This window comes from Heteronotia binoei, chromosome 13 (assembly GCF_032191835.1).
Source record: "Heteronotia binoei isolate CCM8104 ecotype False Entrance Well chromosome 13, APGP_CSIRO_Hbin_v1, whole genome shotgun sequence".
In the NCBI taxonomy this organism is placed as follows: Eukaryota; Metazoa; Chordata; class Lepidosauria; order Squamata; family Gekkonidae; genus Heteronotia; species Heteronotia binoei.
The window spans coordinates 886,901-913,909 of record NC_083235.1 but is presented as its reverse complement, the minus strand read 5'-3'; the positions used below and the strand labels follow the sequence as shown (position 1 = coordinate 913,909).

At 53.5% G+C, this 27,009-nt stretch overlaps 2 protein-coding genes across 6 annotated transcripts in view; both read left to right on the top strand.

The window, feature by feature from the left end:
• ZNF653 (zinc finger protein 653) overlaps positions 1 to 27,009 on the top strand; it is a 194,848-nt gene that overhangs the window by 49,689 nt on the left and 118,150 nt on the right. The gene's annotated exons all lie outside the window — the stretch shown is intronic.
• Positions 24,674 to 27,009, top strand: part of ELAVL3 (ELAV like RNA binding protein 3) — a 95,706-nt gene continuing 93,370 nt past the window's right edge. For 4 of the 5 annotated variants that reach the window (XM_060252533.1, XM_060252531.1, XM_060252528.1 and 1 more), the window contains exon 1: positions 24,674 to 24,718. In XM_060252533.1, coding sequence (XP_060108516.1) covers positions 24,710 to 24,718 — 9 coding nt within the window. In that variant the 5' untranslated portion in view covers positions 24,674 to 24,709. The remainder of the gene's footprint in view (positions 24,719 to 27,009) is intronic. The other variant, XM_060252529.1, reaches the window with a different exon arrangement.

Genomic DNA, 27,009 nt, shown 5'->3' with positions numbered 1-27,009 from the left:
GTCTTTCCCATCCCCTCCTGCCTGGTCCTTTCAACTGGAGATGCTGGGGATTGAACCTGGGACCTTCTGCATGCCAAGCAGAGGCTCTGCCGCTGAGCCAGGGTCTCAGGTCAAGGTCTTTCCCATCCCTTCCTGCATGGTCCTTTTTACTAAAGATGCCGGGGATTGAACCTGGGACCTTCTGCATGCCAAGCAGAGGCTCTGCCACTGAGCCAGGGTCTCAGGTCAAGGTCTTTCCCATCCCCTCCTGCATGGTCCTTTTTACTAAAGATGCCGGGGATTGAACCTGGGACCTTCTGCATGCCAAGCAGAGGCTCTGCCACTGAGCCAGGGTCTCAGGTGGAGGTCTTTCCCATCCCCTCCTGCCTGGTCCTTTTCACTGGGGGTGGCAGAGACTGAACCTGGGACCTTCTGCATGCCAAGCAGAATCTTTGCCACTGAAACACAGCCCCTCCCCAAGGAATGGAGAGAATGGGGGCAAGACAGGTGCCCTAAGAAGTAGTCATCTACACTCTGTGCCCAGGGCTCCTTCTGCTGTGATGTGCTGGAGTGTGAAAAGGGAAAGGGTGGGAGTTAATAGCCTGCAACAGCCCCACAGTTTAGCTGCCCTGTCTCTGCTGGAGCCTACGCCCCCCCCTCGCCCCCCAGTGCTTCCCTTGCCCAGGGCACCCACAGAGGAGTCCTTGGTTTCTCAAGCCAACCTGGTGGTCAGCACCTGCTACTCTTGCCTGCCTGACACCCACCAGCTCTCATCTCCTCCTTCAAGAGAAGCCACAGCTGCCCCCTGGCCCTGCTGTGGCCAAAGGCCTCACTCCAGGGATGTGGGTGGGCAGATGAGGGCTTCCTTCTGGGGAAATGGCTGGCCTCTGGGAGAGAAACAGAATAATCCCATGAGCAGAAGAGGAGACATCTGGAGCAGGAGGTACATCCAAGGCAGAGGAAATGCCCCACCCTTCGTGTCCCCCAAACAAAGGAGTGATATGGAAATGTTCGCTTGAAGACAGAAAGAAGAAGAAGAAGAATTACAGATTTATACCCCGCCCTTCTCTCTGAATCAGAGACTCAGAGCGGCTTACAATCTCCTTTATCTTCTCCCCCCACAACAGACACCCTGAGAGGTGGGTGGGGCTGAGAGGGCTCTCCCAGAAGGTGCCCTTTCAAGGACAGAGTCTCAGAGAGGCCTACAATCTCCTTTCCCTTCCTCCCCCACAACAGACACCCTGTGAGGTGGGAGGGGCTGAGAGGGCTCTCCCAGCAGCTGCCCTTTCAAGGACAACCTCTGCTATAGCTATGGTTAACCCAAGGCCATTCCAGCAGGTGCAAGTGGAGGAGTGGGGAAGGTGTTAACCAGGGATTACAGAACAAAGCAGGAGTCAAGTAGCACCTCTAAGACCAACAAACCTTTATTCAGAACGTAAGCTTTCCTGTGCATGCACGCTTCTTCAGACAAGGAATGGGGTACAGAAAGCAGAGCTACATAGAACTGCTGGAGTTTAGAATTCAAAGTGGTACAAAGTTAAAATCCAATAGCAGAAGAGTAAAATTAACAAATTCAGAAAACCTTTAATGTGGGTTGCACCAGCGTGGGAAACCAATAAAGCAGTCACATGTCAGAATGTGAGAATGCCTGTTAATTATTCTTTTGCTGGGTCAAAATGAGGGCATTTCTTTCCCGGAAGATTTTCCTGTCCTGCTAATTTACCTTTTAACATGTAACATAAATATATACATGATTCTAGTTTGCCATTAGAAAAAAAATACATTAAAATATAGTGGAAGGGGGTTTAGTATATGTAATGAGATAAACAGCCAATATCCCTTGTTTGAGTATGTCAATGCAAAACCATTATTCTGATACAGAATTAGGGGTGGGTAACACAAAGGCACATGAGCTTACAAAATGAGCACAAAGGCCTTCGTGGGGGTTGGGGGGAGGGGGAGGAGTTCCCCAACATCACTTGTAGATCCATGAGGTCTGAACTGACTGGGTCCAGAGCAGAGATCCTGGGATATGGATGGAAGCACACCAAAAACATCTGCACAGGGCCCAGTATTTTTTTAAAAGTCACTCAGTGGCAGGAATTGTAAGGAAAGTGATTATAGTGCAATGATTTCAGTCGTGGATTAAAAACTGGTTAATTAACAGGAATCAGAGAATGAGTCTAAATGGGCAGTTGTCACAATGGAAAGTGGTAAGGAGCGGGGTACCGCATGGCTCGGTACTGGGTCTGGCGCTTTTTAACTTGTTCTGTAATGATTTGGAGTTGGGAGAAAGCAGTGAAGTGACTAAATTTGTAGAAGGCACTAAGTTGTTCAGGGAGGATTGTGAGGCACTCCAAAGGGAGCTGTGGAGGCTGGGTGAGTGGGCGTCAACGTGGCAGATGCGGTTCAACATGGCCAAGTGCAAAGTAATGCACATTGGGGCCAAAACTCCCAACTATAAATAGATGTTGATGGGGTCCAAACTGGCAGAGACTGACCAAAAGAGAGATCTTGGGGTCATCACAGATAACTCATTGAAAATGTCGACTCAGTGTGTGACTCCATCAACGTGTATTTACCGTTAGGAGTTTTGGCCCCAATGCGCTTTACTCTGCACTTGGCCATGTTGTCCATTTCTCTCCCTGACAAGATGGCTGCCAAATGAAATGGTGAGTTTATATGCTCACAAAGCCTGGAGCCCAGTCAGGCACCGTTAAGCCCAGAAAGTTTAGTTCTGGATAGGAGTCTTGGGTTCAGTTTTGGGCACCACATTTTAAGAAGGATATAGACAAGCTGGAAGGGGTCCAGAGGAGGGTGAAGAAGAGGGTGAGGGGTCTGGGGACCAAGTCCTATGAGGAAAGATTGAAGGAGCTGGGCATGTTTAGCCTGGAGAGGAGGTGGCTGAGAGGCGATATGATCACCATCTTCAAGTCCTTGAAGGGCTGTCCTATAGAGGATGGTGTGGAATTGTTTTCTGTGGCCCCAGAAGGCAGGACCAGAACCAATGGGTTGAAATTAAATCAAAAGAGTTTCCGGCTCAACATTAGGAAGAACTTGCTGACCGTTACTGTGGATCCTCAGTGGAAGAGGCTTCCTCCTTGGGAGGTGGTGGGCTCTCCTTCCTTGGAGGTTTTTCAACAGAGGCTAGATGAAGAGTCTGTGAATTTAGGGGGAGGTGTTTGTGAGTTTCCTGCATTGTGCAGGGGGTTGGACTAGATGACCCTGGAGGTCCCTTCCAGCTCTAGGATTCTATGATGCTGTGAGGAGTAGAAGCTTTCAGGCGAAGTCTTCAGGGATGTGAAAGCTGATCCCCAGAATTAAACTTTGCTGGTCTTCAAGGTGCCTGGCTGGACTCCAACTTGGTTCTGCGGCATCAGGCCAACACAGCTCCCCACCCAAAACCAGTCTGGATGGCTTTTTGAAAGGATCGGCTATGATTTATGCAGGGTTTTTAACCTGTATAGAATCCATTGATTTTAGTCAACCTTCCATCCCATCAGAATGGTTTTGAAAAAGCTTTCATGGTAACTAGGAAGCTCCATGGAAACTCTGTGAGCCATTCCAGAGGGAGGGCAGCTTCTTGTCGGTCTGCAGCAAGAGACCTCAATCTGAGTCCACACCAACAAGATCCTGTGTAAAAAGAAATGTAATGGAGAAATAGAGAGCTTTGGGGTAGGAGCTTTCATGATCAAAACGTTCTTTGTCAGATACCAGTGTTTCAAAAGCTCCTGCCCAAAGGTAATCTTGACCTCTGATGCATAGACAGCTTCAAGAGGGGACTGGATAAATATCTGGGGCATCTATTAGCCAGAAGGTATAGATGGAACACTCTGTCTGGGGCAGGGATGCTCTGTCTTCTTGGAGCTTGGGGGGTAACAGTGGGAGGGCTTTTAGTGTCTTGGTCCTGCTGGTGGATCTCCGGATGGCCAGCATGGGATACAGAGTGTTGGGCTGGATGGGCCACTGGCCTGATCCAACAAGGCTTCTCTTATGTTATGTCTGGGGCAGGGATGATCTGTATTTTTGGTGCTTGGGAGGGGCAACAGCGGGAAGGCTTCTAGTGTCCTGGCCCCACTGATGGACCTCCTGATGAAACCTGGGTTTTTTGACCACTGTGTGACACAAAGTGTTGGACTGGATGGGCCACTGGCCTGATCCAACAAGGCTTCTCTTATGTCTGGAGCAGGGATGCTCTGTATTCTTGGTGCTTGGGAGGGGCAACAGTGGGAGGGCTTATGGTGTCCTGGCCCCACTGATGGACCTCCTGATGGCACCTGGGTTTTTTTGGCCTCTGTGTGACACAGAGTGTTGAACTGGATGGGCCACTGGCTTGATCCAACATGGCTTCTCTTATGTTCTTATATCTGGGGCAGTGATGCTCTGTATTTTTGGTGCTTTGGGGGGTCACAGTGGGAGGGCTTCTAGCCCCACTGGTGGACCTCCTGATGGGACCTGGGTTTTTTGGCCCCTGTGTGACATAGAGTGTTGGACTGGATGGTCCATTGGCCTGATCCAACATGGCTTCTCTTATGTTATGTCTGGGGCAGGGATGCTCTGTATCTTGGTGCTTGGAAGGGGCAACAGTGGGAGGGCTTCCAGTGTCCTGGCCCCACTGATGGACCTCCTGATGGCACCTGGTTTTTTTGACCACTGTGTGACACAGAGTGTTGAACTGGATGGGCCACTGGCTTGATCCAACATGGCTTCTCTTATGTTCTTATATCTGGGGCAGTGATGCTCTGTATTTTTGGTGCTTTGGGGGGGTCACAGTGGGAGGGCTTCTAGCCCCACTGGTGGACCTCCTGATGGGACCTGGGTTTTTTGGCCCCTGTGTGACATAGAGTGTTGGAGTGGATGGGCCACTGGCCTGATCCAACATGGCTTCTCTTATGTTCTTATGTGACACAGAGTGTTGGGCTGGATGGGCCATTGGCCTGATCCAACATGGCTTCTTTTATGTTCTTACTTGAATCAGGTTGTTTGATATGTAGTGAAGCACCAGAGCTTTGCACACCAGATGTGGAGTGGGGGGGGGGGCTGTTGGTTCATGTGAGTCTTTTGAAAGCATTTGACTGGCCACTTTTAGAAAGAAGATGGCAGGCCAGATCTTTGGTCCAGTCTGGCAGGGCAAATCTGAGGTCTTCTGCCAGGCCTTTGGTTGAGGCAGCAGACATCAAATAAGACCCCTCTCTTGCCTCAAAGGCCTCCTGCCCTCCATCCATCATGTGGTTGAGAGAGGCCATTGGTGCTAGGAGCTGGGGACTTTTTCCACCCAATGATCCACCACCCCTCCTGGCATAAGTGAAGCCTACAGGCATAGAAATTAATTACTGAGCTGCTAACTGCTATTTAAATGATTGATATGTATGTTAACCTGGCTAAAGATATTTTGTTGAAATGTTTTTAATGAATTTATTTTTCTGGAGAGGAGGTGGCTGAGAGGTGATAGGATCACCATCTTCAAGTACTTGAAGGGCTTTCATAGAGAGAAAGGGGTAGAATTGTTTTCTATGGCCCCGGAAGGTAGGACCAGAACCAATAGGTTGAAATTAAATCAAAAGAGTTTCCGACTCAACATTAGGAAGAACTTCCTGACCGTTAGAGCGATTCCTCAGTGGAACAGGCTTCCTCCTTGGGAGGTGGTGGGCTCTCCTTCCTTGGAGGTTTTAAAATAGAGACTAGATGGCCATCTGACAGTGATGAATATCCTGTGAATTTAGGGGGAGGTATTTGTGTGTTTCCTGGATTGTGCAGGGGGTTGGACTGGATGACCCTGGAGGTTCCTTCCAACTCTATGATTCTAGGATTCTACTGTTTTTATGAGTTGGTGTGAGCCACTTCGAGCCTCCATGCAAGGTAGGGCAGGGTTAAAGAAATCCCTAAATAAAATAAAATAAATGTTCTTCGTTCACTTCCTGTGCTATAGAAATAAAATAAATCATGATCGTTATCCCTTTTGTTTCTTAGCCTATGTTTTTCTTAGAAGTGTTTTTTTTTTCAAAACAGAACTGTTAATGATCAGACCCCTTTCCAATAGGAGAATTGTGCCAGTGGATTATTTCTATTGATTGCCTGAAGTATAAACCCTCAGGATGCACAATTATATGTTGCACACAAGTTGCAGGGGGAGGGAACCAGTGCAAATAAAACATTTAAAGCCCAGTGCAACATTTATTATGCAGACACAACATTAAAATCTGAACATTCCCTTATTCAAAACTGGAAACTGGGAAAGTCAGGAACGCTGGATTTTATTCTCCCTCTCTGCGAGTCGTAGTATGGTCCCCATAACAACAAATGACCTCAGAGCCAATATCCTTGGGTCTGATACAATTTCACTATTTTTATGCCATCTCTATGTCAAATATAATAAAAGGGGGGGCTTCCAAATTCTTAGCAAGCCAATGAGAATGACACCATCAGCGGCAAGTGGGACAGAGGAGGGCTTGAGAAGAGAAGAGACAGAAAAACCAGATTGGAGCTGTCCTTGGTGCTGAAATTGGTTCTGAATCAGGAAACAGTTGAGGGCCAGCTGTCCGCGCTATGGAGGACAAGGAGAGAGAGCTGGACACAGGCCAAGGGACAGAGACACATGACTTTGGGGTCTTCTAGAAGCAGAGGAAACGCAACATATCAGAGGCTAGGAATAGTGCATCTTCTTCCTTAACTTGTTGCAGGGCCGACCAACTATACTTTTAACAGGGGCATGGTATGTCCTAGCCTGCCCTTAGAGAACAAATCTCTGTTCTGACAGTCGTGGCACACTAAAGTATTGCCGCACAGGGAGATGGGGTGATTCATTCTCTGCTCAGGGATATTTAGATTATGTACTCTGGCATGGTCCCTCCTTTGCTGGCTCTGAACCCTTCTCACACCACTTCATCTCTTGTTCCTTTGTCTCTGGGATGGTAAAGAGATCTGGCTGAGATGAAAATAGATTCAGGTGTATCGTCATGTTGGTCTGAAGCAACAGAACAGAGCTTGAGTCCAGGGGACCTTTTAAGACCAAGGAAAGTTTTATTCAAGGTATGAGTTTTTGTGTGCATGCACAGGAACACTTATACCCAGAATTAAATTTTTTTGGTCTTAAAGGTGGACTCAAACTCTGTTCTACGGCTGATGTGAGTAAAGGATTTTCCAGCAGTTCTGCTCCAGAAGCTCAATTGTTGTGCAGTTTGGTGTTGAATCCTTTCTGATGTGCCTGTGTTCAAAATATGTGTACCACTGGATTTTGCGGGGCTTTATCTATCATCAGACCCGCCAGATGAACTATGATGTAAGAATGTCAATAACCACATCAGACTGAACATTGCATTGAAAGTGATTTGAATAAACCGGAGGAAGAATGCAGCTTCCATTTGGGTTTTATGTTTATTAAGCTTTTAATGCATTTTATCAATACTGTAAGCTGCCTTGAGCTCTTTGAGGAAGAAAGGCAGCTAATGAATATTTTAAATGAAAATAAATAAAAGAAACTAGGAATGAGACACTCCTTGTTGTGCAATTCAGGCAGATGGCAAGAGGGAAGGCAGAAAGAGATGAGGTCTCCTTCCACGCCCAGGGAAATGCTGATCATCACTTTGGGGGCAGGAAGGAATTTTCCTCCAGGCCAGATTGGTGCAGGGACCCTGGAGACTTTTTGCCTTCCTCTGGGCTTAGAGTGGGGGTCGCTAGGAGAATTGGGGGTGAGGGAGCTGTGAATTCCCTGCATGGTGTTGGGGGCTGGACTAGATGTCTCTTGGGGAGGAGTGGAGCTCCAGAACCTCTAAATTTTATTGTGTTCTTTCTTTCTTAAAGGTAAAGGTCAAGGTAGTCCCCTGTGCAAGCACCAGTCATTTTCGACTCTGGGATGACGTTGCTTTCACAACATTTTCACAGCAGACTTTTTACGGGGTGGTTTGCCATTGCCTTCCCCAGTCATCTACACTTTCCCCCCAGCAAACTGGGGACTCATTTTACCGACCTCAGAAGGATGGAAGGCTGAGTCAACCTGGAGCCAGCTACCTGAACCCAGCTTCCGCTGGGATCGAACTCAGGTTGTGAGCAGAAGGCTCCGACTGCAGTACTACAGCTTTACCACTCTGCGCCACAGGACTCTTTCTTTCTTACCCTCCCCCCAAATACTTGCTTCGGTTCAAACTCCCTGGGAGAATTTTGCTGAATTCTAAGATCTGACAAACTTTCTAATATTTCCCCCCACAACAAATGGGAAAATAAACAAAACATACAAAGCAGCAGAGCTTTTGTTTTTTAAGCAGGAATGCAGTTCCGGCTGACTTGGTGTCAGGAGGTGTGGCCTAACATGCAAATTAGTTCCTGCTGGGCTTTTTCTACAAAAAGCCCCATGTGAAACAATGGTGACATCAGGGCGTGTGGCCTAATATGCAAATGAGTTCCTATTGGGCTTTTTCTACAAAAAGGCCCTGCAAAGGAGACAGATGGAAATAATCGTCATGGCACTGTGGCCACATATAATTCAAGAAGCATTTTAAGGCAGATGCTGAGCTGATATAATTTAGTACACCTTCCAATGAAGTCAGGGGTGTACGGCATATGCTAATGAGCTCCAGCACCTCTTCTTCTATGCAATGAGCCCTGCCAAGGGGCCTTCCTTTGATGAGGCCTGCATCTCCCGGCGAGTTGGGGCAGGAGCCGGACACCATCGTCAGTGGATGGTTGACTGGACAACCCAAGAAGTTCTTGACTCCTTGATCCTGAAAGGGGATGGAGATGATGTAAAGCTGGAATCAGTGCTTGTGCTGGATTGGAGTGAGGAGACCTACTGAATGAACTACAAGATGTCAGCTGTCTCCAGGTACATGTCCCCGTGCTGCTTTCTGTGTGTGTTCCAAGGGAGGGAACCATTTGCCTCTGCTACCTGAAAGATACCACCAAAACAAGAGCAGCTGGATCAGAACAGCGGTCGATGTAGTCCAGCACCTTGCCTCACATGGTGGTCAACCAGTTTCTCTGAAGGGACCATAGCTATTGAGCTGATCTTATCCAAGCCATTTCTGGGGCCTCCCCCACAAATACTTCTGAGTCACACATGGGGATCCCCAGATACTACTTTTTAACTAAGGGAAGCCTCTATGTCTCCCTGAGAATAGTTGGCAAAAATTGAGCTCCTTGTAAATGCAGCCCGTGGCACAGAGTAGTAAAGCTGCAGTACTGCAGTCCAAGCTCTGCTCATAACCTGAGTTCGATCCCAGTAGAAGCTGGGTACAGGTAGCCGGTTCAAGGTTGACTCAGCCTTCCATCCTTCTGAGGTTGGTAAAATGAGTCCCCAGCTTGCTGGGGGGGAAGTGTAGATGACTGGGGAAGGCAATGGCAAACCACCCCATAAAAAGTCTGCCATGAAAACATTGTGATGCGACGTCACCCCAGAGTTGGAAACGACTGGTGCTTGCACAGGGGACTACCTTGACCTTTAAATGTGGCTTTAGTGAGTGACTGAGTTCGCAAGCTCACTGGCCTTGGCAGGAGACAAGGATCATCTGACCCAGAGAGATCCAAGGCTGAGATGTCTCACTGAGGAATACAATAAAATTCAGCACTGCCAAGTTGAGAAGATGGGACAGGTGAGTCCAAAGACAAGACAGGTGAGTAAGATCAAAAATTAATACAAAGGTACTCAAGACAGGGACCTCAGTGCTACAGAGGAACGTGAGAGAATTGTGGGCTGCCTAAAACATTACCAAAAAAGAGGCATCAGAGTGTGATATTCAATTCTTTCATGCTTCAGAGTTGGGAGATAAGATGACTTTGATCTACCAGCACTGGAAGGTAAGTATGACTGAAGAGATATAATTGAGGCTTGGTGGGAAGACTGAAAAATTATCATCTAAAGGAAAAGGAAAGCTGTGGCAGAAAGCAGCCTTATAGATGGAAAAAGTGTACATCTGCAAAGAAATCGGATAGCCCTTTGGGGAGCATCTGGCTGAGAACAAATGAAGAAGGGAATCGAAGCCCGGTTGTGGTTGGAGTCTGCAGCTGACGGCAAAGCCAAGGAGTGACTGCAGATGATGCTTTCCTGAAACAACGGCAGATGTCTGAGGGAACCATGAAGCAGTAACCCTGGGAGGCCCCCCTCCCTCAGGCTCCCCTAACCATGGTTTGTCCAATTAGCTCTTTCTTTATTCAGCATGGAAAACACTGTATGTGTGCTAAGTGCTGTCAATTCACTTCTGACTTATGATGACACCAGGGCTTGTTTGGTAGAAAAAGCCCAGCAGGGACTCATTTGCATATTAGGCCACACCCCTGACAATACCATTATTCCGCACAGGGCTTGTTTGTAGAAAAGGTCCAGCAGGGACTCATTTGCATATTAGGTCACATCCCCTGATGTCACCATTGTTTTGCACAGGGCTTTTTTTGTAGAAAATGTCGAGCAGGAACTCATTTGCATATCAGACCACACCCCCTGACACGGAGCCAGCTGGACCTGTGTTCCTGTGCAGTCCTGCCCCCAAAATGCCCCGAGTGATGCTATGACTTCATGGCCTCCAAAATGTCATCTTGTTCACAGCCGTGCTCAGGCCGTGCAGCCGGAGAGGAGCCTCCTCAGCTCTGAGTCCCCCCCGGGGCTTCCTCTTCTTCTCCTGCCTTCAGCGATTTCAAAAATTTAATTTATGTTGTTTCCCATCAGACACTTGACTAATTATTTTTTCCTATTTCAGGGCCATTCACTGTATGGCCAGTTTTCCGTATGTTACTGTTTAATTAACGGAGTGCTCAGTTTGACTCCTGCCACTGAGGAGGAAGGAAAGGGGATGGAGCACACATTTGGTTTGGGTTCTTGAATATGGACACACAAGATGTACTTTTAAACCTGTATTTTTGAAAATGGGCCTCGTCTTTAGATTGGGACTAAGTACTTAACATACTGAACTACAAGGTTGCTATTTGAATTATATTGTAGCACTTCTGGATGTATTGTAAAATTATGTACTGGTGTTTTGTACATTTGTGCTGTGTGCATAGTTATATTTTCCTTTTTTCCCTTTGTTCCATCCTTTTTAGTTACCAGCTTTCTTCTTTGCCCAACTATCATGGTTTAACCATCCCTAACTGGTCTCAACAGACCAAGAATCATTCTGTCTAAGACAGCTTCATGTGCTCTTCAGCAAACAGGGAATCCAGGGTGGCTGGGACTTCCTGAAAACAGTTACTGAAGACACAAAAGTACCAATGACAATAAATGGCTGTCATCTAAGGAAGCAAGAGACGCTCACATAAAAGCGAATGATGAGCTGGAAATCAAAAAGGACAAGGGAGGGACAGTGGCTCAGTGGCAGAGCATCTGCTTGGTAAGCAGAAGGTCCCAGGTCAATCCCCGGCATCTCCAACTAAAAGGGGTCCAGGCAAGTAGGTGTGAAAAACCTCGGCTTGAGATCCTGGAGAGCCTCTGCCAGTCTGAGTAGACTTTGATGGACTGAGGGTCTGATTCTGTATAAGGCAGTTTCATATGTTCATATATGTTCATATCTGCGGGAAATATTCAGGTGGGTAACAAGTAAGATTTGAGGAAATGTATTTCAGTGTATGTGAAGAAGTGTGCACACACTGAGTCTATGTTCTTGCAAGTGCCCAAAAACTTGGTTTGTCTTGCGGGGTGCGGCTGCAATCTAGCTTCCTTCTCACACCTATTTGTTAGCTCTTGCATTAACATGCTAATTTGCTGCCATTCACCTGATCCTATTTCAGCTCAACTTATGCATCTTGGCTCTGAGTGGACATTGCAAACAGCTGCCCCCCCCACCCTCTCATTCCCATGACGTGAGGAGGTTTTATTCTATTGTTTGTATCTGAAGAAGAGTGCTTGCGCATGGAAGCTTAGATGTTGAATAAAACTTTATGGGTCTCAAAGGTGTCACTGGACGCATACATGTTTTATCTACAGGGAAAGGAAGAGGGGCAGCTCACGAAGGACGATGTCTTCAGTGCACTAGCCTGGCCTTTGACACCCCATGCCAGGAAACCGAAAGTCCCAAATGAGTAGAGACTGGCAAAGGATGCTGTGGAGAAACTCCATCTTAGTTGGGAGGGAAAATGAAACTGCTAAGCAAGCTTTGGCCTAGCCTCCCTCCAACCCCCCCTCCCTTCCAGAGCCAAACCAGCAACTCTAGGGGAAAAGCCTCCTAGAGCAGCAGGAAGTTCTTTTGTTCTTGGAATGTGAGAGAGGCAGGAAGAGGGGCAGTCCTCAACTGGCGCTCAAAGGAGGAGGTTGTGAGCATGGGGGCTCCTGCCTGTGGGATAGGCCTATTCAAGAGGAAAAGGCCCCCAGGTAGTCAGACCAAGTAAGACAGGGCAAGTTTAGACCAGGGACAGTAGGATGCGTTTATAACCACCTTTTCTTTGTCATGCAGTTTGCTGTGCGGGTGCTGTGCTGTGCTAACCTTTTACATGCAACTGTTTTTGTTTTGTTCTTCTTTTCTTTTCTTTTTTCTCTTTTAATTAAATATTTTTACTGTTTTGAATGCTGGCAGTCAAACTCTGTACCACATAGATCCCCAACCGCCTTAGACCATGCTGCTTTAAGAAGGGGGCCCCGGGGAAGGGGGAAGGCATGCAGTTGGATAAGGTGCCAATCCTCCAGGGGTTCCCCGAAGAAATGCTGTGGTCTCTGTGATACCCAAGTACTGGGTGGCAGAGGGCCTTGAGGCCTGGCCTCAGAGCTGGAGAGGGGGATTGGGAGTCCTGTTCCTCTCAATCTGAACCCCTAGACTGAGAGGTGGTGGCAGCGAGCCCAAGTGGCCGGAGGAGAAATAACTCCCTCCAGGAGTTGGCGACTCAATAGGGAGTTGACGGGACCGGGTCTGAAGGCAGAATCGGGCCGGTTCCGTCACAGATGCCATAACCAGGAAGGGCTTTTGCAGGTGTCTTCCAGGCAAGCAAAAGAGGAAGGATAAGCAAGCACCCCGCTCAGTCAGAGCGATAACATTAAATGGGGTGGGGGGGGGGCAGAGGTTTTCTCCAGTCCTCTCCTCAGAAGACAACCTGGCCAGCATAGCGTGGCCAGCGGGCAAACAGGATTGCAACTCAAGAAACTGGTCAGGGGGTCCTTGTCTACCATAAATGACTTCAAGTCTTCTGGGACTTGAAGTCTTCAAGTCTTCTCCAAGAACAAGATCCCGGGGTACTAAAGGAACTTGTGGATATACTCTCCAAACTTAAGAAATCCCGGAGGAGGGGTAAGATGCCGCATGAATGAAACATGAGCAAATTCTGTCCCCATCTTTCAAAAGGGTGAAAGATGCCAAAAACTATAGAGTGGCCAATCAGATATCAAGAGCACAGAAGATACTAGAACCACTGAATTAATCTGCAGGTATGTTGACAGCAGAGATTTGTAAAGAATGAAGCCTGCCATCCAACTCTCACTTATTTTTGTGCGGTTAGGATGTAATTTATCTTGACTCTGGCCAAGCACTGGACGATGTGGCCTGTGATATTTTGCTTGGCAAACTGACCGCATTGCTGGCTAGATGTGCCTTCTGTCAGGTGGCCCCAGAGCTGATGGGATGACTGTCTGACCTCCAAGAGTTGTTCCCAAGAGCACATCATCAGTATAAGGCTCACTCACAGTGCTGGGCTTGGATCTCAGAAACACAGGTTCGAATCACCACTTGTGCCAAAGAAGTTTGCTGGGTGATCTTGGGCCAGTGACACACTCTCACACCCCTACCCCACAGGGTTGTTGTGAGGATAAAATTGGGCAGAGGAGAAGGATGTCAGCTGCTTTGAGTCCCCAAAGGGGAGAAAAACAGGGTATAAAGGAAGCAAATAAGGGGCTTGTTCGGTTGTTTGGGGCGGATTGGTCTCTTCCCTTCCACCGATCAAAATGGAGAAAGTCTTCCACAAACCTTGAGGGTAAGACCGCTCCAGAACAACACTCTTACTGCTTTCACACAAACAACAGTTTTACTGCACAGCACACGATATAACAACATGAAGGCATATTTTCTTCTCTCTGGTTTTATACAAACTAATAACAGTAGCTCAAAAAAAGAACAATTTGGTATGATTTATCTACTGGAGTAAGCAAAGTGAAATGGGGAAAAGGGAATGGTTGAAAAAGGAAAGAAAGAGCCAAATGGGAGGAGCCAAGTAGAAGGGGTGTGGTTAGAGGACAAAGGCGCTGTGCCAAAGGGTGAAGAGGAGCAGTTTGAGGTAGTGGTTAAGTGTGCGGACTCTTATCTGGGAGAACCAGGTTTGATCCCCCACTCCTCAACTTGTACCTGCTGGAATGGCCTTGGGTCAGCTATGGCTCTCGCAGGAGTTGTCCTTGAAAGGGCAGCTTCTGTCAGAGCTCTCTCAGCCCCACCCACCTCACAGGGTGTCTGTTGTGGGGGAGGAAGATAAAGGATATTGTGAGCCGCTCTTTGGAGCTGAGGGCAGGGTATAAATCCAATATCATCATCAACTTCGTCTTCTTCTGTCTTGCAACCTGTCAGGGCGCCAGCTCTGGGCTGAGAAATTCCTGGGGATCTGGGGGGGTGGATCCTATGAAGGGCAGGGCTTGTGTGGGGAGGGGGCTCCTCAGAGTCTAATGCCAGAGTCCACCCTCCAAGGCAGACGTTTCCTCCAGGGAAACAACGCTGTCACCTGGGCAGCAGCTGTAATCCCAGGAGATCTGCAGCAGGTTCCGCCTGGAGGTCGGCAAGCCTAGCTACCTGTGGCCCCTTTTCCTTGGAGATGTGGAGAAGGGAAGAGGGCCCTTCTGCAGGCCAGCCATGCCCCCTCCGGCCCCCATGGCCTCCTAGAAGCAAGAGCTCCTTGCCTCCCTCCATTCCCAGAGGTCTCTGCGCTGCTTCTGCTGCCGAGAGGTGACTGGGACCTCACTGGACCTGCCCTTCCGCACAGGCATCCTGGAAATCCCAACAAAGCCCCCTCTTCCACCATGGGGCTCCTTCTGCAGCAGCGCCCTTCTGACCTGACCTGACCAACACTGGTGCTGGATCTCCAGGCTTCAGTGGTCCTGCCCTGCCTGGATGGATGATGAAGAAGAAGATATTGCATTTACATATATTCCGCCCTCCACTCCGAAGAGTCTCAGAGCGGCTCACAATCTCCTTTCCCTTCCTCCCCCACAACAGACACCCTGTGAGGTAGATGAAGATATTGGATTTATATCCCGCCCTCCACTCCGAAGAGTCTCAGAGCGGCTCACAATCTCCTTTTCCTTCCTCCCCCACAACAGACGCCCTGTGAGGTAGATGAAGAGATTGGATTTATATCCCGCCCTCCACTCTGAAGAGTCTCAGAGCGGCTCACAATCTCCTTTCCCTTCCTCCCCCGCAACAGACACCCTGTGAGGTAGATGAAGATATTGGATTTATATCCCACCCTCCACTCCGAAGAGTCTCAGAGCGGCTCACAATCTCCTTTCCCTTCCTCTCCCACAACAGACACCCTGTGAGGTAGATGAAGATATTGGATTTATATCCTGCCCTCCACTCCAAAGAGTCTCAGAGCGGCTCACAATCTTCTTTCCCTTCCTCCCCCACAACAGACACCCTGTGAGGTAGATGAAGATATTGGATTTATATCCTGCCCTCCACTCTGAAGAGTCTCAGAGCGGCTCACAATCTCCTTTCCCTTCCTCTCCCACAACAGACACCCTGTGAGGTAGATGAAGATATTGGATTTATATCCTGCCCTCCACTCCAAAGAGTCTCAGAGCGGCTCACAATCTCCTTTCCCTTCCTCTCCCACAACAGACACCCTGTGAGGTAGATGAAGATATTGGATTTATATCCCGCCCTCCACTCCGAAGAGTCTCAGAGCGGCTCACAATCTCCTTTCCCTTCCTCTCCCACAACAGACACCCTGTGAGGTAGATGAAGATATTGGATTTATATCCTGCCCTCCACTCTGAAGAGTCTCAGAGCGGCTCACAATCTCCTTTCCCTTCCTCTCCCACAACAGACACCCTGTGAGGTAGATGAAGATATTGGATTTATATCCTGCCCTCCACTCTGAAGAGTCTCAGAGCGGCTCACAATCTCCTTTCCCTTCCTCTCCCACAACAGACACCCTGTGAGGTAGATGAAGATATTGGATTTATATCCTGCCCTCCACTCTGAAGAGTCTCAGAGCGGCTCACAATCTCCTTTCCCTTCCTCTCCCACAACAGACACCCTGTGAGGTAGAAGAACATACTGGATTTATATCCCGCCCTCCACTCCGAAGAGTCTCAGAGTGGCTCACAATCTCCTTTCCCTTCCTCCCCCACAACAGACACCCTGTGAGGTAGATGAAGATATTGGATTTATATCCCGCCCTCCACTCCGAAGAGTCTCAGAGCGGCTCACAATCTCCTTTCCCTTCCTCCCCCACAACAGACACCCTGTGAGGTAGATGAAGATATTGGATTTATATCCCGCCCTCCACTCCGAAGAGTCTCAGAGTGGCTCACAATCTCCTTTCCCTTCCTCCCCGCAACAGACACCCTGTGAGGTAGATGAAGATACTGGATTTATATCCCGCCCTCCACTCCGAAGAGTCTCAGAGCGGCTCACAATCTCCTTTCCCTTCCTCCCCCACAACAGACATCCTGTGAGGTGGGTGGGGCTGAGAGGGCTCTTACAGCAGCTGCCCTTTCAAGGACAACCTCTGCCAGAGCTCTGGCTGACCCAAGGCCATTCCAGCAGGTGCAAGTGGAGGAGTGGGGAATCAAACCCGGTTCTCCCAGATAAGAGAGCTATGGCTGACCCAAGGCCATTCCAGCAGGTGCAAGTGGAGGAGTGGGGAATAAAACCCGGTTCTCCCAGATAAGAGTCCGCGCACTTCACCACTACACCAAACTGGCTCTCGATGGATGAATGGTTAGGAAGCCGGCCGGCCTTCTCTTGCGCATCCCGCCCACCCCCTCCAGCTTCTCTTCCAGCCAACTTTTTTTGGGGGGGGGCTCTTCTCTGGGAGCCAGCCAGGGGGCGCGGCGGGTGTGGCCAGTGGGGGCTGTTTCTCTCCCTGGCGGCGCGATCCGGGCGCCTTCCAGATCCCCCGACCGAACCGACAGCTATAAATCACCCGACGTGCATACCCAGCCGTTACCTAGCTATGCGTGCGCGCCTGTGCGCGTCTCTCGGGCTCTCTCCCCCCCCCCCCCGCCGGGACCCGCTGCGATTGGCTCTCTCTCTCCTCTCCCCTTCCAAGGGAGCACCAGAGGCCCGCCAGAGGCAGAGCGGTTCCTTCTGAGGGCAGATGAGGCAGGGCCCCCCCCCTCCATGCCGGGGCTTCGCGGGGCACAGCCGCCCCCCCCCCCCGCGGTGAGCGAGAGCAGGCCGGCTGAGGGGGCCAGAGGGCATCTGCTGGAAAGCGAGCCGGATGGGGGGCAGGCAGGGCAGGGGGTCTCGTGGGCAAGGGGCACGCCGGCTGCTTTCTCTTTGCGCCGCCTGCCCGGGAGTGTGAGCGACGTCGGGCAGAACTGGCAGGAAGGCAGGCAGGAGGAGAGCTGCCGCTCCCCGGAGAGAAAAGGGGGCTGGAGCCGCGGTCGCCTACAGGGCAGGAACTAGGGGGGGGGGGGCAGGCGGTGGAGACGCCAGGGATGGGGCCGGGGTGGCAGGAGGGCGTGAAGGGGCGCGGCTGAGGATTGCTTGCGCGGGGGGGGGGGGGCGGAGGGAGGGGCGGGCGCACCTTCACAAACAAGCGCTCTCCCGGGGCCTGCGAGGTTGTTGATGGCAGAGCAGAGCTTGGGAGTTTTGCTCTCCGCTGGGGGGCACGGGGGCGGGGGGCGCGTGGGGGCTCCGCTGAGGCTCTCCTTCCAAGCCCCCGCCGGGACCCGGGACGGGAGCGCTCGGAGCAGGTGTTTCCAGGAAGGGCAACGAGGCTTGCCAGGGAGCGGGGCGGGGGGGGGGGGGCAAGTCAGACAGGCGTTCTGCGAAGCAAAGAAGCAGCCACTTGAAGGCCAGTCCCATGGGAAAGTTGAACGAACAAATGTCTAAGGAGGGCCCTATCCTCTCCCCCTCCCCCCCAAACACAAAGGCACACAATGGCAGGAAGATGAACGTGGAGATGATCTTGTTCAGTCCCGACTAAAGGCCTTCCGCACAACTTCGCTGCAGAACAGACCAGGGACACGCTGCGCAATTGTTGCTGTTGTCAAGCTCCGGGCATCCCTGCAAAAATAAGCCCCTGCCCCCTTTGCTGCCTGAGGCGGCTTCCCCCCCCCCCCCCCGGGCAGCGGATCCCCCACTGAGCACTTCGTCCTCCGCGCAGTCCCCCTTCAGTCCCCTCCAATCCAACAGCAGCTTTCCACAGGTCCGTTTCTGTATTTGTCCCCCTGATTTATAGCCTGACTTTCTCGCTGAGATTCAGGGCGGATCCCGGAGCACCAAACGAGGCCACCAGACACACCAGAAGTCCCGGCCTGGCTGCAGAGATCTGAGGAGCTGGGGCTGGCCTGGGTCGCCCTGCCACTGGGGAAACTGGGGGATTGCCTAGGGCGCTGGACTTCTGGGGCTGCCAAAGGGGCCACCTCTCATGTAACTCAGCGATGTTACCAGGGCGGGGGGCGGGGTGTATGTGTCAGAAGTTTGCTTGTTTGTTTAATTCCATTTGTATCCCCCCCTCCCGGCCAAGGCAGGCTCAGAGTGGCTCACATCGTCATGCGTATGCATGAATATAAACATACAATAAAACAGTAAAAACTATTTCAAACAGAGACATTGACGTTTCATTTCAGGTGGAACGGTCTGCAGTGTGTTGTGTTGCTCGGTGTTCTCCGCAAAGCAGATCTTAGTGGTCCAGGAGTTCTAGATGGAGCAGATTGCAAGAGGCGGTCCAGATATTTTCCAGAGACTGCAGCAGCCAATGATCTAACTTGCAAACGCCTGATGGAAGAGCGTCGCCTTGCAGGCCCTGTGGAACTGCGCAGCTCCCCCAGGGCCCCCTGACCTCCTCCAGCAACTCATTCCACCCCTGCCTTGTCTAGGGTGAAAGTCGACCTTGTCTAGGGTGCCAGACAAAGAGCCCCATGGCACAGAGCGGTCAAGCTGCAGTGCTGCAGTCCAAGCTCTCTGCTCATGACCTGAGTTTGATCCCGACGGAAGCCGGTTCAGGTAGCCAGCTCCAGGTTGGCTCAGCCTTCCATCCTTCCAAGGTGGGTCAAATGAGTCCCCAGCTTGCTGGGGGGAAAGTGTAGAGGACTGGGGAAGGCAAAGGCAAACCACCCCGTCAAAAGTCTGCCGTGAAAACGTTGTGAAAGCAGCATCACCCCAGAGTCGGAAAGGACTGGTGCTCGCACAGGGGACGACCTTGACCCTTTTAGGGTGCCGGACAGTCTGGGGCTGGCCCTGGTCAAGGCAAGAAACACCTGGAGGGGGGTGGCCTTTTGCCTGCCTCTGTATAGTAACCATGGACTTCCTGGGTGTTTTCCAATCCAAGGACTAACCAGGGCTGACTTTGCACAGCTTCTGAGATCTGGGCAGACCAGGCTAGCCTGGGCCATCCTGGTCAGGAAAGAGACATTTAGAGGTGCTTTGCTCTTGCCTGCCTCTGCGTAGCAACCCTGGATTTCCTTGGGGATCTCCCATTCAAGTCCTAACCAGGGCTGACCCTGCTGGGCTAAAACCAACCCACGAGCCATATTTGGGGCCAGACTTGCCTTCTCACCAAATGACAAGGCACACCTTCTTTCAGGGATGCTAAAAACTGGGCGCTGTTTTTTGGAGTCTCAGACATGGGGAAGTGAAGTCACCCCAGCCTTGATCTGTGCAGAGCTGCTGTTCATGCAGGGGGCTGGCCAGGCAGGCACTCACAGGACCCTCCCTCAACAGCTGCCTCACCTGCCTGCACAGCTGGGCCACTCCTGGGTCTGTGAAGGAAGCTGTAGCCCAGTCCTCCACCACTCGGAAGGTGTCCTCTGCTAGGCAATACTGTCCTGGAATTCATATTCTGGTTTTGTTATCCAGCGCATGTTGGCCACTTGATCTCTAGTTCCTCTCCCTCTCCGAAACTCAGCTTGAACTTCTGGTAGTTCCCGATCGACATACTGCTGAAGCCTGGCTTGTAGGATCTTTAACATGACCTTGCTGGCGTGTGAAATGAGTGCAATGGTGTGATACTTTGAACATTCCTTGGCATTACCCTTCTTTGGGATTGGAACATAAGCTGACCTTTTCCAATCCTGTGGCCACTGTTGCATTTTCCAAATTTGCTGGCATAATGCGTGCATCACTTTAACAGCATCCTCTTTTAGGATTCTGAATAGCTCAACTGGGATACCATCATAGGGGGACATTAAACTTGCCTAGGACAAGAAACTATGTTCCAAAGGAAGACAGCCCTGGTGCTTCTCTCTTGGCTGCCTCAGGCGACCACCCCTCTGCCGCAGCTGGGCGAAACTGCGGTGTGGCTGGTCTTGTTCCCCCATTGCAGCAGAACCAGATGTGATCCTTGTGGCACCTTGAAGCCAGCAACGTGTTAGAGGGTGCTGCAGAATTGTTTTCTGTGGCCCCAGAAGGTGGGACCAGAACCAAGGGGTTGGAATTAAATCAGAAGAGTTTCCGGCTCAACATTAGGAAGAACTTCCTGATTCTTAGAGCGGTTCCTCAGTGGAACAGGCTTCCTCCTCGGGAGGTGGTGGGCTTTCCTTCCTTGGAGGTTTTTAAACAGAGGCTAGATGGCCATCTGACAGCAATGAGGATCCTGTGAACTTAGGGGGAGGTATTTGTGAGTTTAGAGCGGTTCCTCAGTGGAACAGGCTTCCTCCTCGGGAGGTGGTGGGCCCTCCTTCTGTGGAGGTCTTGAAACAGAGGCTAGATGGCCACCTGACAGCAATGAGGATCCTGTGAATTCAGGGGGAGGGGTTTGTGAGTTTAGAGCGGTTCCTCAGTGGAACAGGATTCCTTGGGAGGTGGTGGGCTCTCCTTCCTTGGAGGTTTTTAAGCAGAGGCTAGATGGCCATCTGACAGCATTGAGGATCCTGTGAATTTAGGGGGAGGTGTTTGTGAGTTTTCTGCATTGTGCAGGGGGTTGGACTAGATGACCCTGGAGGTCCCTTCCAACTCTAGGATTCTATGATTAGGAAGAACTTCCTGACCGTTAGAGTGGTTCCTCAGTGGAACAGGCTTCCTCCTCAGGAGGTGGTGGGCTCTCCTTGGAGGTTTTTCAACAGAGGCTGGATGGCCATCTGACAGCAATGCAGATCCTGTGAATTTAGGGGGAGGGGTTTGTGAGTTTAGAGCGGTTCCTCAGTGGAACAGGCTTCCTCCTCGGGAGGTGGTGGGCTCTCCTCCCTTGGAGGTTTTTCCACAGAGGCTAGATGGCCATCTGACAGCAATGAAGATCCTGTGAATTTAGGGGGAGGTCTTTGTGAGTTTAGAGCGGTTCCTCAGTGGAACAGGCTTCCTCCTTGAGAGGTGGTGGGCTCTCCTTCCTTGGAGGTTTTTCAACAGAGTCTAGATGGCCATCTGACAGCAATGAAGATCCTGTGAATTTAGGGGGAGGTATTTGTGAGTTTAGAGCGGCTCCTCAGTGGAACAGGCTTCCTCCTTGGGAGGTGGTGGGCTCTCCTCCCTTGGAGGTTTTTCAACAGAGGCTAGATGGCCATCTGACAGCAATGAAGATCCTGTGAGTTTAGGGGGAGGTGTTTGTGAGTTTAGAGGGGTTCCTCAGTGGAACAGGCTTCCTCCTCGGGAGGTGGTGGGCTCTCTGCCTTTGGAGGCTTTTAAACAGAGGCTAGATGGCCACCTGACAGCAGTGAGGATCCTGTGAATTTAGGCAGGTCACAAGAAGGAGGGCAGGAAGGGCTGCAGAAGGGTGTAGCTCTCCTGGCCCTTTCTTACATGCCCAGAGAAATGCTGATGGCCACTTTGGGGTCAGGGAGCAATTTTCCTCCAGGCCAGTTAGTTTCTGTCATCTTCTGGGTGTGGAGCCTGCGGGGCTCACTGAGGATGGATGTGGGGGGGGGGGCAGTGCTCGTTTTGTAGAAAAAGCCCAGCAGAGCTCATTTGCCTATCAGGCCACACCTCCTTGTCTGGGAACACATGGCGGCCACTTGGTGGGTGCGGCCAGCTGGAGCTCTGGTCCTGTGTGTGTGTGGGGGGCATTTGTGACATTCCTGCCTTGTGCAGGGGGGGGGGGTGACCCTGGAGGTCCTTCCCAACTCTGTGATTGCTGAGAGGCGGCTGGATCAGATGAGACCAGCGATGCTGCTTTGAAACAACTATTGATTTCTTTTTCCTGGAAGAGATCAAATTATTTTGGGCATTCTGCAGTGGTTGGATTTCTGAGATTGGGGGATGTACAGTCTGATGACTGATCACCTCTCAGGCTAAAAGCCACGATCATGGCCACGGCCTGGCTCCTTGGAGGGAAATAGCAACACAAAGGTCAAGTGTGGTCCGCTGGTCACTGGGAGCAGGGGCCTTCTTTGGGCCCTGGGTGGAAAGAGCCGAGGTGAAGATTCCTCAAGCTCCTTCCATGGACAGGTTCCCCCCTCCCCCACCTCGGATTCTAAACTAGAAGAGTCCTTTAAAAAAGAATCCATACAACATGATCACCATCTTGAAGGGCTGTCCTATAGAGGATGGTGTGGAATTGTTTTCTGTGGCCCCAGAAGATAGGACCAGAACAAACAGGTTGAAATTAAATCAGAAGAGTTTCCGGCTCAACAGTAGGAAGAACTTCCTGACCGTTACAGCGATTCCTCAGTGGAACAGGCTTCCTCCTTGGGAGGTGGTGGGCTCTCCTTCCTTTGAGGTTTTGCAACAGAGGCTAGACGGCCCTCTGACAACAATGAGGATCCTGTGAGTCTAGGGGGAGGTGTTTGTGAGTTTCCTGCATTGTGCAGGGGGTTGGACTAGGTGGCCCTGGAGGTCCCTTCCAATTCTAGGATTCTTCAGGAGGTGGTGGGCTCTCCTTCCTTGGGGGATCTGAAACAGAGTCTAGATGGCCATCTGACAGCGATGAAGATCCTGTGAATTTAGGGGGAGGGATTTGTGAGTTTAGAGCAATTCCTCAGTGGAACAGGCTTCCTCCTTGGGAGGTGGTGGGCTCTCCTTCCTTGGAGGTTTTTCAACAGAGGCTAGATGGCCATCTGACATCAATGAGGATCCTGTGAATTTAGGGGGAGGTGTTTGTGAGTTTCCTGCATTGTGCAGGAGGTTGGACTAGATGACTCTGGGGGTCCCTTCCAACTCTCGGATTCTATGAACATCTTGCTGTAGCCATCCTCTTTCCAGGTTTTCCCCTCCTTCAATATGCTCTTTACCAAACTGGCTTGACTCAACTGTTTTGGAAAGAATGCAGCCAAGCCCATCAGCACACCTCAAGGAAGGCATGGTGCCTGTTTTTCCAGCTGCAAAGATACTGCCCACATTGGTGCCACTGTCCCCCACCTGTGGGTGACCTTTTCACAACATCTTCCCTCCCCCACATGCCTGGCACCACAGGGCCTTCGGTGAGCTGTAAAAAGAAAAACCAGTCACCACTATGATGCCATGACAATCTATTATCATTCATCTGTGTTCACTTCAAAATGTAGTTCCTCTGAGTTCCCAGTTTTGCTTTTATTTAGGACCACAAAGCATGCAGCCCTTTTTGTTGTGGAGACGGAAGGGGAAAGATGCAGGCCGTTCTTTGGTCCTGGTGGCTTGGAAGGGACTGGGGGGGATAGGGGGCTGTAGCACTGGGATGGTCTCTTGCTGCTGGCCTGTTTCCAAACCCAGGGAGCTGCTACCACCGCTGCTGTGCTGATGCCCATCATGCCCCCCCCCCGCACCAGGGAGAGTCAGAGGCAAGGAGAGCTATAAGGGGTGATGCGTGGAAGGGCTGTGGCTTTCCGATTCCCAGAGCACCACCCTCCCTTCCTTGAGCCGCCTCTCAACCCATCCTCCCATCGGTCCATCCATCCCCAAAGGGGCTCCCCTGCCGGCTGCCCACCGGCCACCCTCCGGCTCCGGGGGGGGGGGGGGCGTCTGCCCTGCTGTTGGGCGCCCTTCTCGGGGCTCTGCTGGGGCCACTCGCGCCCCCTCCCCCCTCCCTCCTGCCGCCTGGCCCGGCCTCGCCTTACCTGCTGCCCCCCCACCCACACACACACCGGCTCCCCGCCGACGGTGCCCGGCTCCGCAGGCTCCCGCGGGGGGCGCTTGGGGGGAGGCGCCCCCGCTGCCCCCCGGCCCCTTCTGGTGGGGGGGGGGGGGTCAGGCGGCGCGGGGAGGGGCGAGGCCAGCCACGAAGGGGCAGCCAATGAGCGCGGGCGCCGTCGGTGGGGGGGCCGCCTAAAAGCCCGCAGCCGAGCGGGCGGGGGCCACAGAGGGGCTGCGCGGGCGGCGGCGGAGCGAGGCCAGCTGCGGCTGCCGGGCGCCCCCCCTCCCCTGCCCTCCCCTGGGCACCCGCGGCGCCTCCCCGCTGCCAGGCCAGACAGCCCCGAGGGGGGGCCGCCGCCGCCACCGCTGCCGCTGCAGAGCCCGGCGCCCGCCCCTTCCCTCCCTCCCTCCCTCCCGCGCTCCCCCTCCCCTCCCTGCGCCAAAGCCGTCAAGGGCGTTTAAAGGAGGACCAGTGCGCGTGCCTCTCGGCGCCGCGCCCCCCGCCCGCCCCGCCGAGGACCTGCCCGCTTCTCGGCCGCCCCTCCGCTAGGCTCGGCGCTCCCCGCCCGCCCCAGCAGCACCAGGAGCAGGCGAAGGGGGGGCGGCCCGAGGAGGAGGAGGAGGAGGAGGAAGGCGCCCGAGTCGCCAGCCGTCGGCGGAGGAGCCCGGGAGCCCGGCGCGCCCCCAGCATGGTCACTGTAGGTATTCGCCGGCGCGGGGGGGTCGGGCGAGGCTGCGCCGCAAAGGACGCGGGGGGGGGGCAGGGGCTCTCTGGCCGGGGTCGCCGTCCGGCAGGGGGCGGCAGGGGTGCAGGGCAGGATCGGGGGGAGCGGATGACGCCCCTGCCCCGCTGCCGGGGATGGGGGGGCGCGGAGGCCCTCTCCCGTCGTGGCCCCCCGCCCGAGTGTGGGTGTGCCGCCTGGCCGTGGCGGGGGGGGCTGAACCCGATGGGCTCCGGGGCGTGTCTCGGGGGGGGGGGGGGAGAACGGGTGTTTGTGCGTGCCCCCCCCCCGCCGGGCCGCTTCCTTCCCCGGGCGGCATTTCTGCACTCCCCCCCCCCCGCGCCATAGCAGAGGCCGGCCGCGGCGCTGGGCTGCCCGCTGGTCTCGCCGTCCCCCCCCTCGCCCCCCCTCGGCGCAGCCCCTGCGGACGGCAGGCGAACAAAGGGGGCGGGCGGGCGGAGAAAGGCGCGTGCCGGGAGGGGATGCGCGCCAGGCGCGCGCCCGTGTGTGCGCAGCTACGAAGGGCGGCCGGATCCCGCGGGCCTGGCCACCCCCCCCCCCCCCCCGCAGGGCAGCAGCAGCGGGCAGGGCAGGGCAGGGCAGGGCGGGCGGCACCTTCGACGGCCCTCTGGGGCACCCCCCCCCCGCAGCCCCGCACAAAGGCGCCTTGACCTTGCCCTGCCCGCCGCCGCCGCCGCCCCGCAACGTGTGGACAGCGGCAGCCGCACCCTGGGCGGCGGCCTTTGTGGCGGGAGGGCAGGCCCGCGGGCGCCCCTCGACAGCTGCCGGCGGCGCAGCCCGCTATTGTGTGCCGCAGCCGGGCAAGGCAGGGCAGAGGGAGGCGGGGGGGGCAGCATTGCAGCAGAGCACCGGGCGGGGAGGGGGGCTGGGCTGGGCCGGAGGGGTCCGGGGGCGCCATGGCGGCTCCTCGGGGGCCAGGAGGACTGGAGGGCTCTCCCCTACCCACCCCGGCCCGGCCCTCTGCTCCTTCGCCCTCCCCCCCTCCGCGGTGTGCAGCGCGGGGGTGGGGGGGCTTCGAGGGGTTAACGCTGAGCCTGCGGGGGGGGTGCCTGCCCCCCAGAGTCTCCCCACGGTGGAGGGGGCACGGGGCGGGTGCTGGAGTCTCCATGGCTGGCAGACGGGGGGGGGGGGGGGCTGCTGAAGCGGTCTTGCTGGGCGGGGGGGTTTCAGATCTGCCCTGGCAGCCGTGGGGGGGGAGGGAGGAGGAGGCCGAGCGGGAGAAGGGGCCGGACCACCTCGAGCTGCCGGGGGGGGGGGGGAGAAGCCATTTTGAAAGCTTCCCCTTGATGCTGAGGAGGCAGGAAAAGTCCCCCCCCCCCCCGCGATGAAGGCGCAGGGAGGCAGGTGCTCCGCTCGGCTGTCTTTCTTGTGCCCGGCGCTCCTCAGCCCTGCACGCGCAGGAATGCTGGAGAGGAGACGGAGATGCCGCCCCGGGGCTGGTGATGGCGAAGTGGTACACGCCTCCCCCCCCCCCATCCGCCTTCTCTTTGCTGCCTGCGCAGCTCAGGCCCTTCTCGCGAGCAAGGGAAGAGGGAGCAGGGAGCGCTGAAGCCACCCCCTCCCCCTCTCCCTCCCCGCCTGGAGGTTGCGGCCACCTTCATCCCCCCCTCCCCTGGAGGGCTGCAGACACTCTTGGAAGGCAGGAGGAGGAGGCCATGATTCCCACCCCCCACGGCCACCCCCAAAGTCTGCTCCTCCCCATTTCCAAAAAGGATCCCACCTCCTCTTCTGGGCCTGGGGTGGGGCTCTGACAGGCGGGTCTTGGGCCAGGGCTGGATTCACAATTAGGACAAATAGGCCTATGAGCCCCCCCCCCCCCCGCCGTGCCTTTAGGGGCCCCGGGCTGGAACCCCCCCCCCCCCCCGCCCAGACTGCATGAGCCGCTCTGGCCTCTCTCTGCCTCGGCCCTGCAGCTTGCTCCAAGGGGCTTTTAAGAAGGGGGCTGCAGGGGGGGCACTGGGCCTCTGAGATAATTTGCAAGCCCCCCCCCCCCAAGATTCTGACTGCCTAGGGGCCTCCGCAGAGTTTAACCCAGCACTGCCTTGGAATTGGGGCTGCTGCGCAGGTCACCTGGGAATTCCATTCTCAGGTTCAGCTTTAGGGAGATTGGAGGGGGGGGGGCTGTGTCCATCAGGAGGGGACCAGGGTGAGGTTAAGAACATAAGAACATCAGAGAAGCCCTGTTGGACCAAGCCAATGGCCCCTCCAGTCCAACACTCTGTGTCACATAAGAACATCAGAGAAGC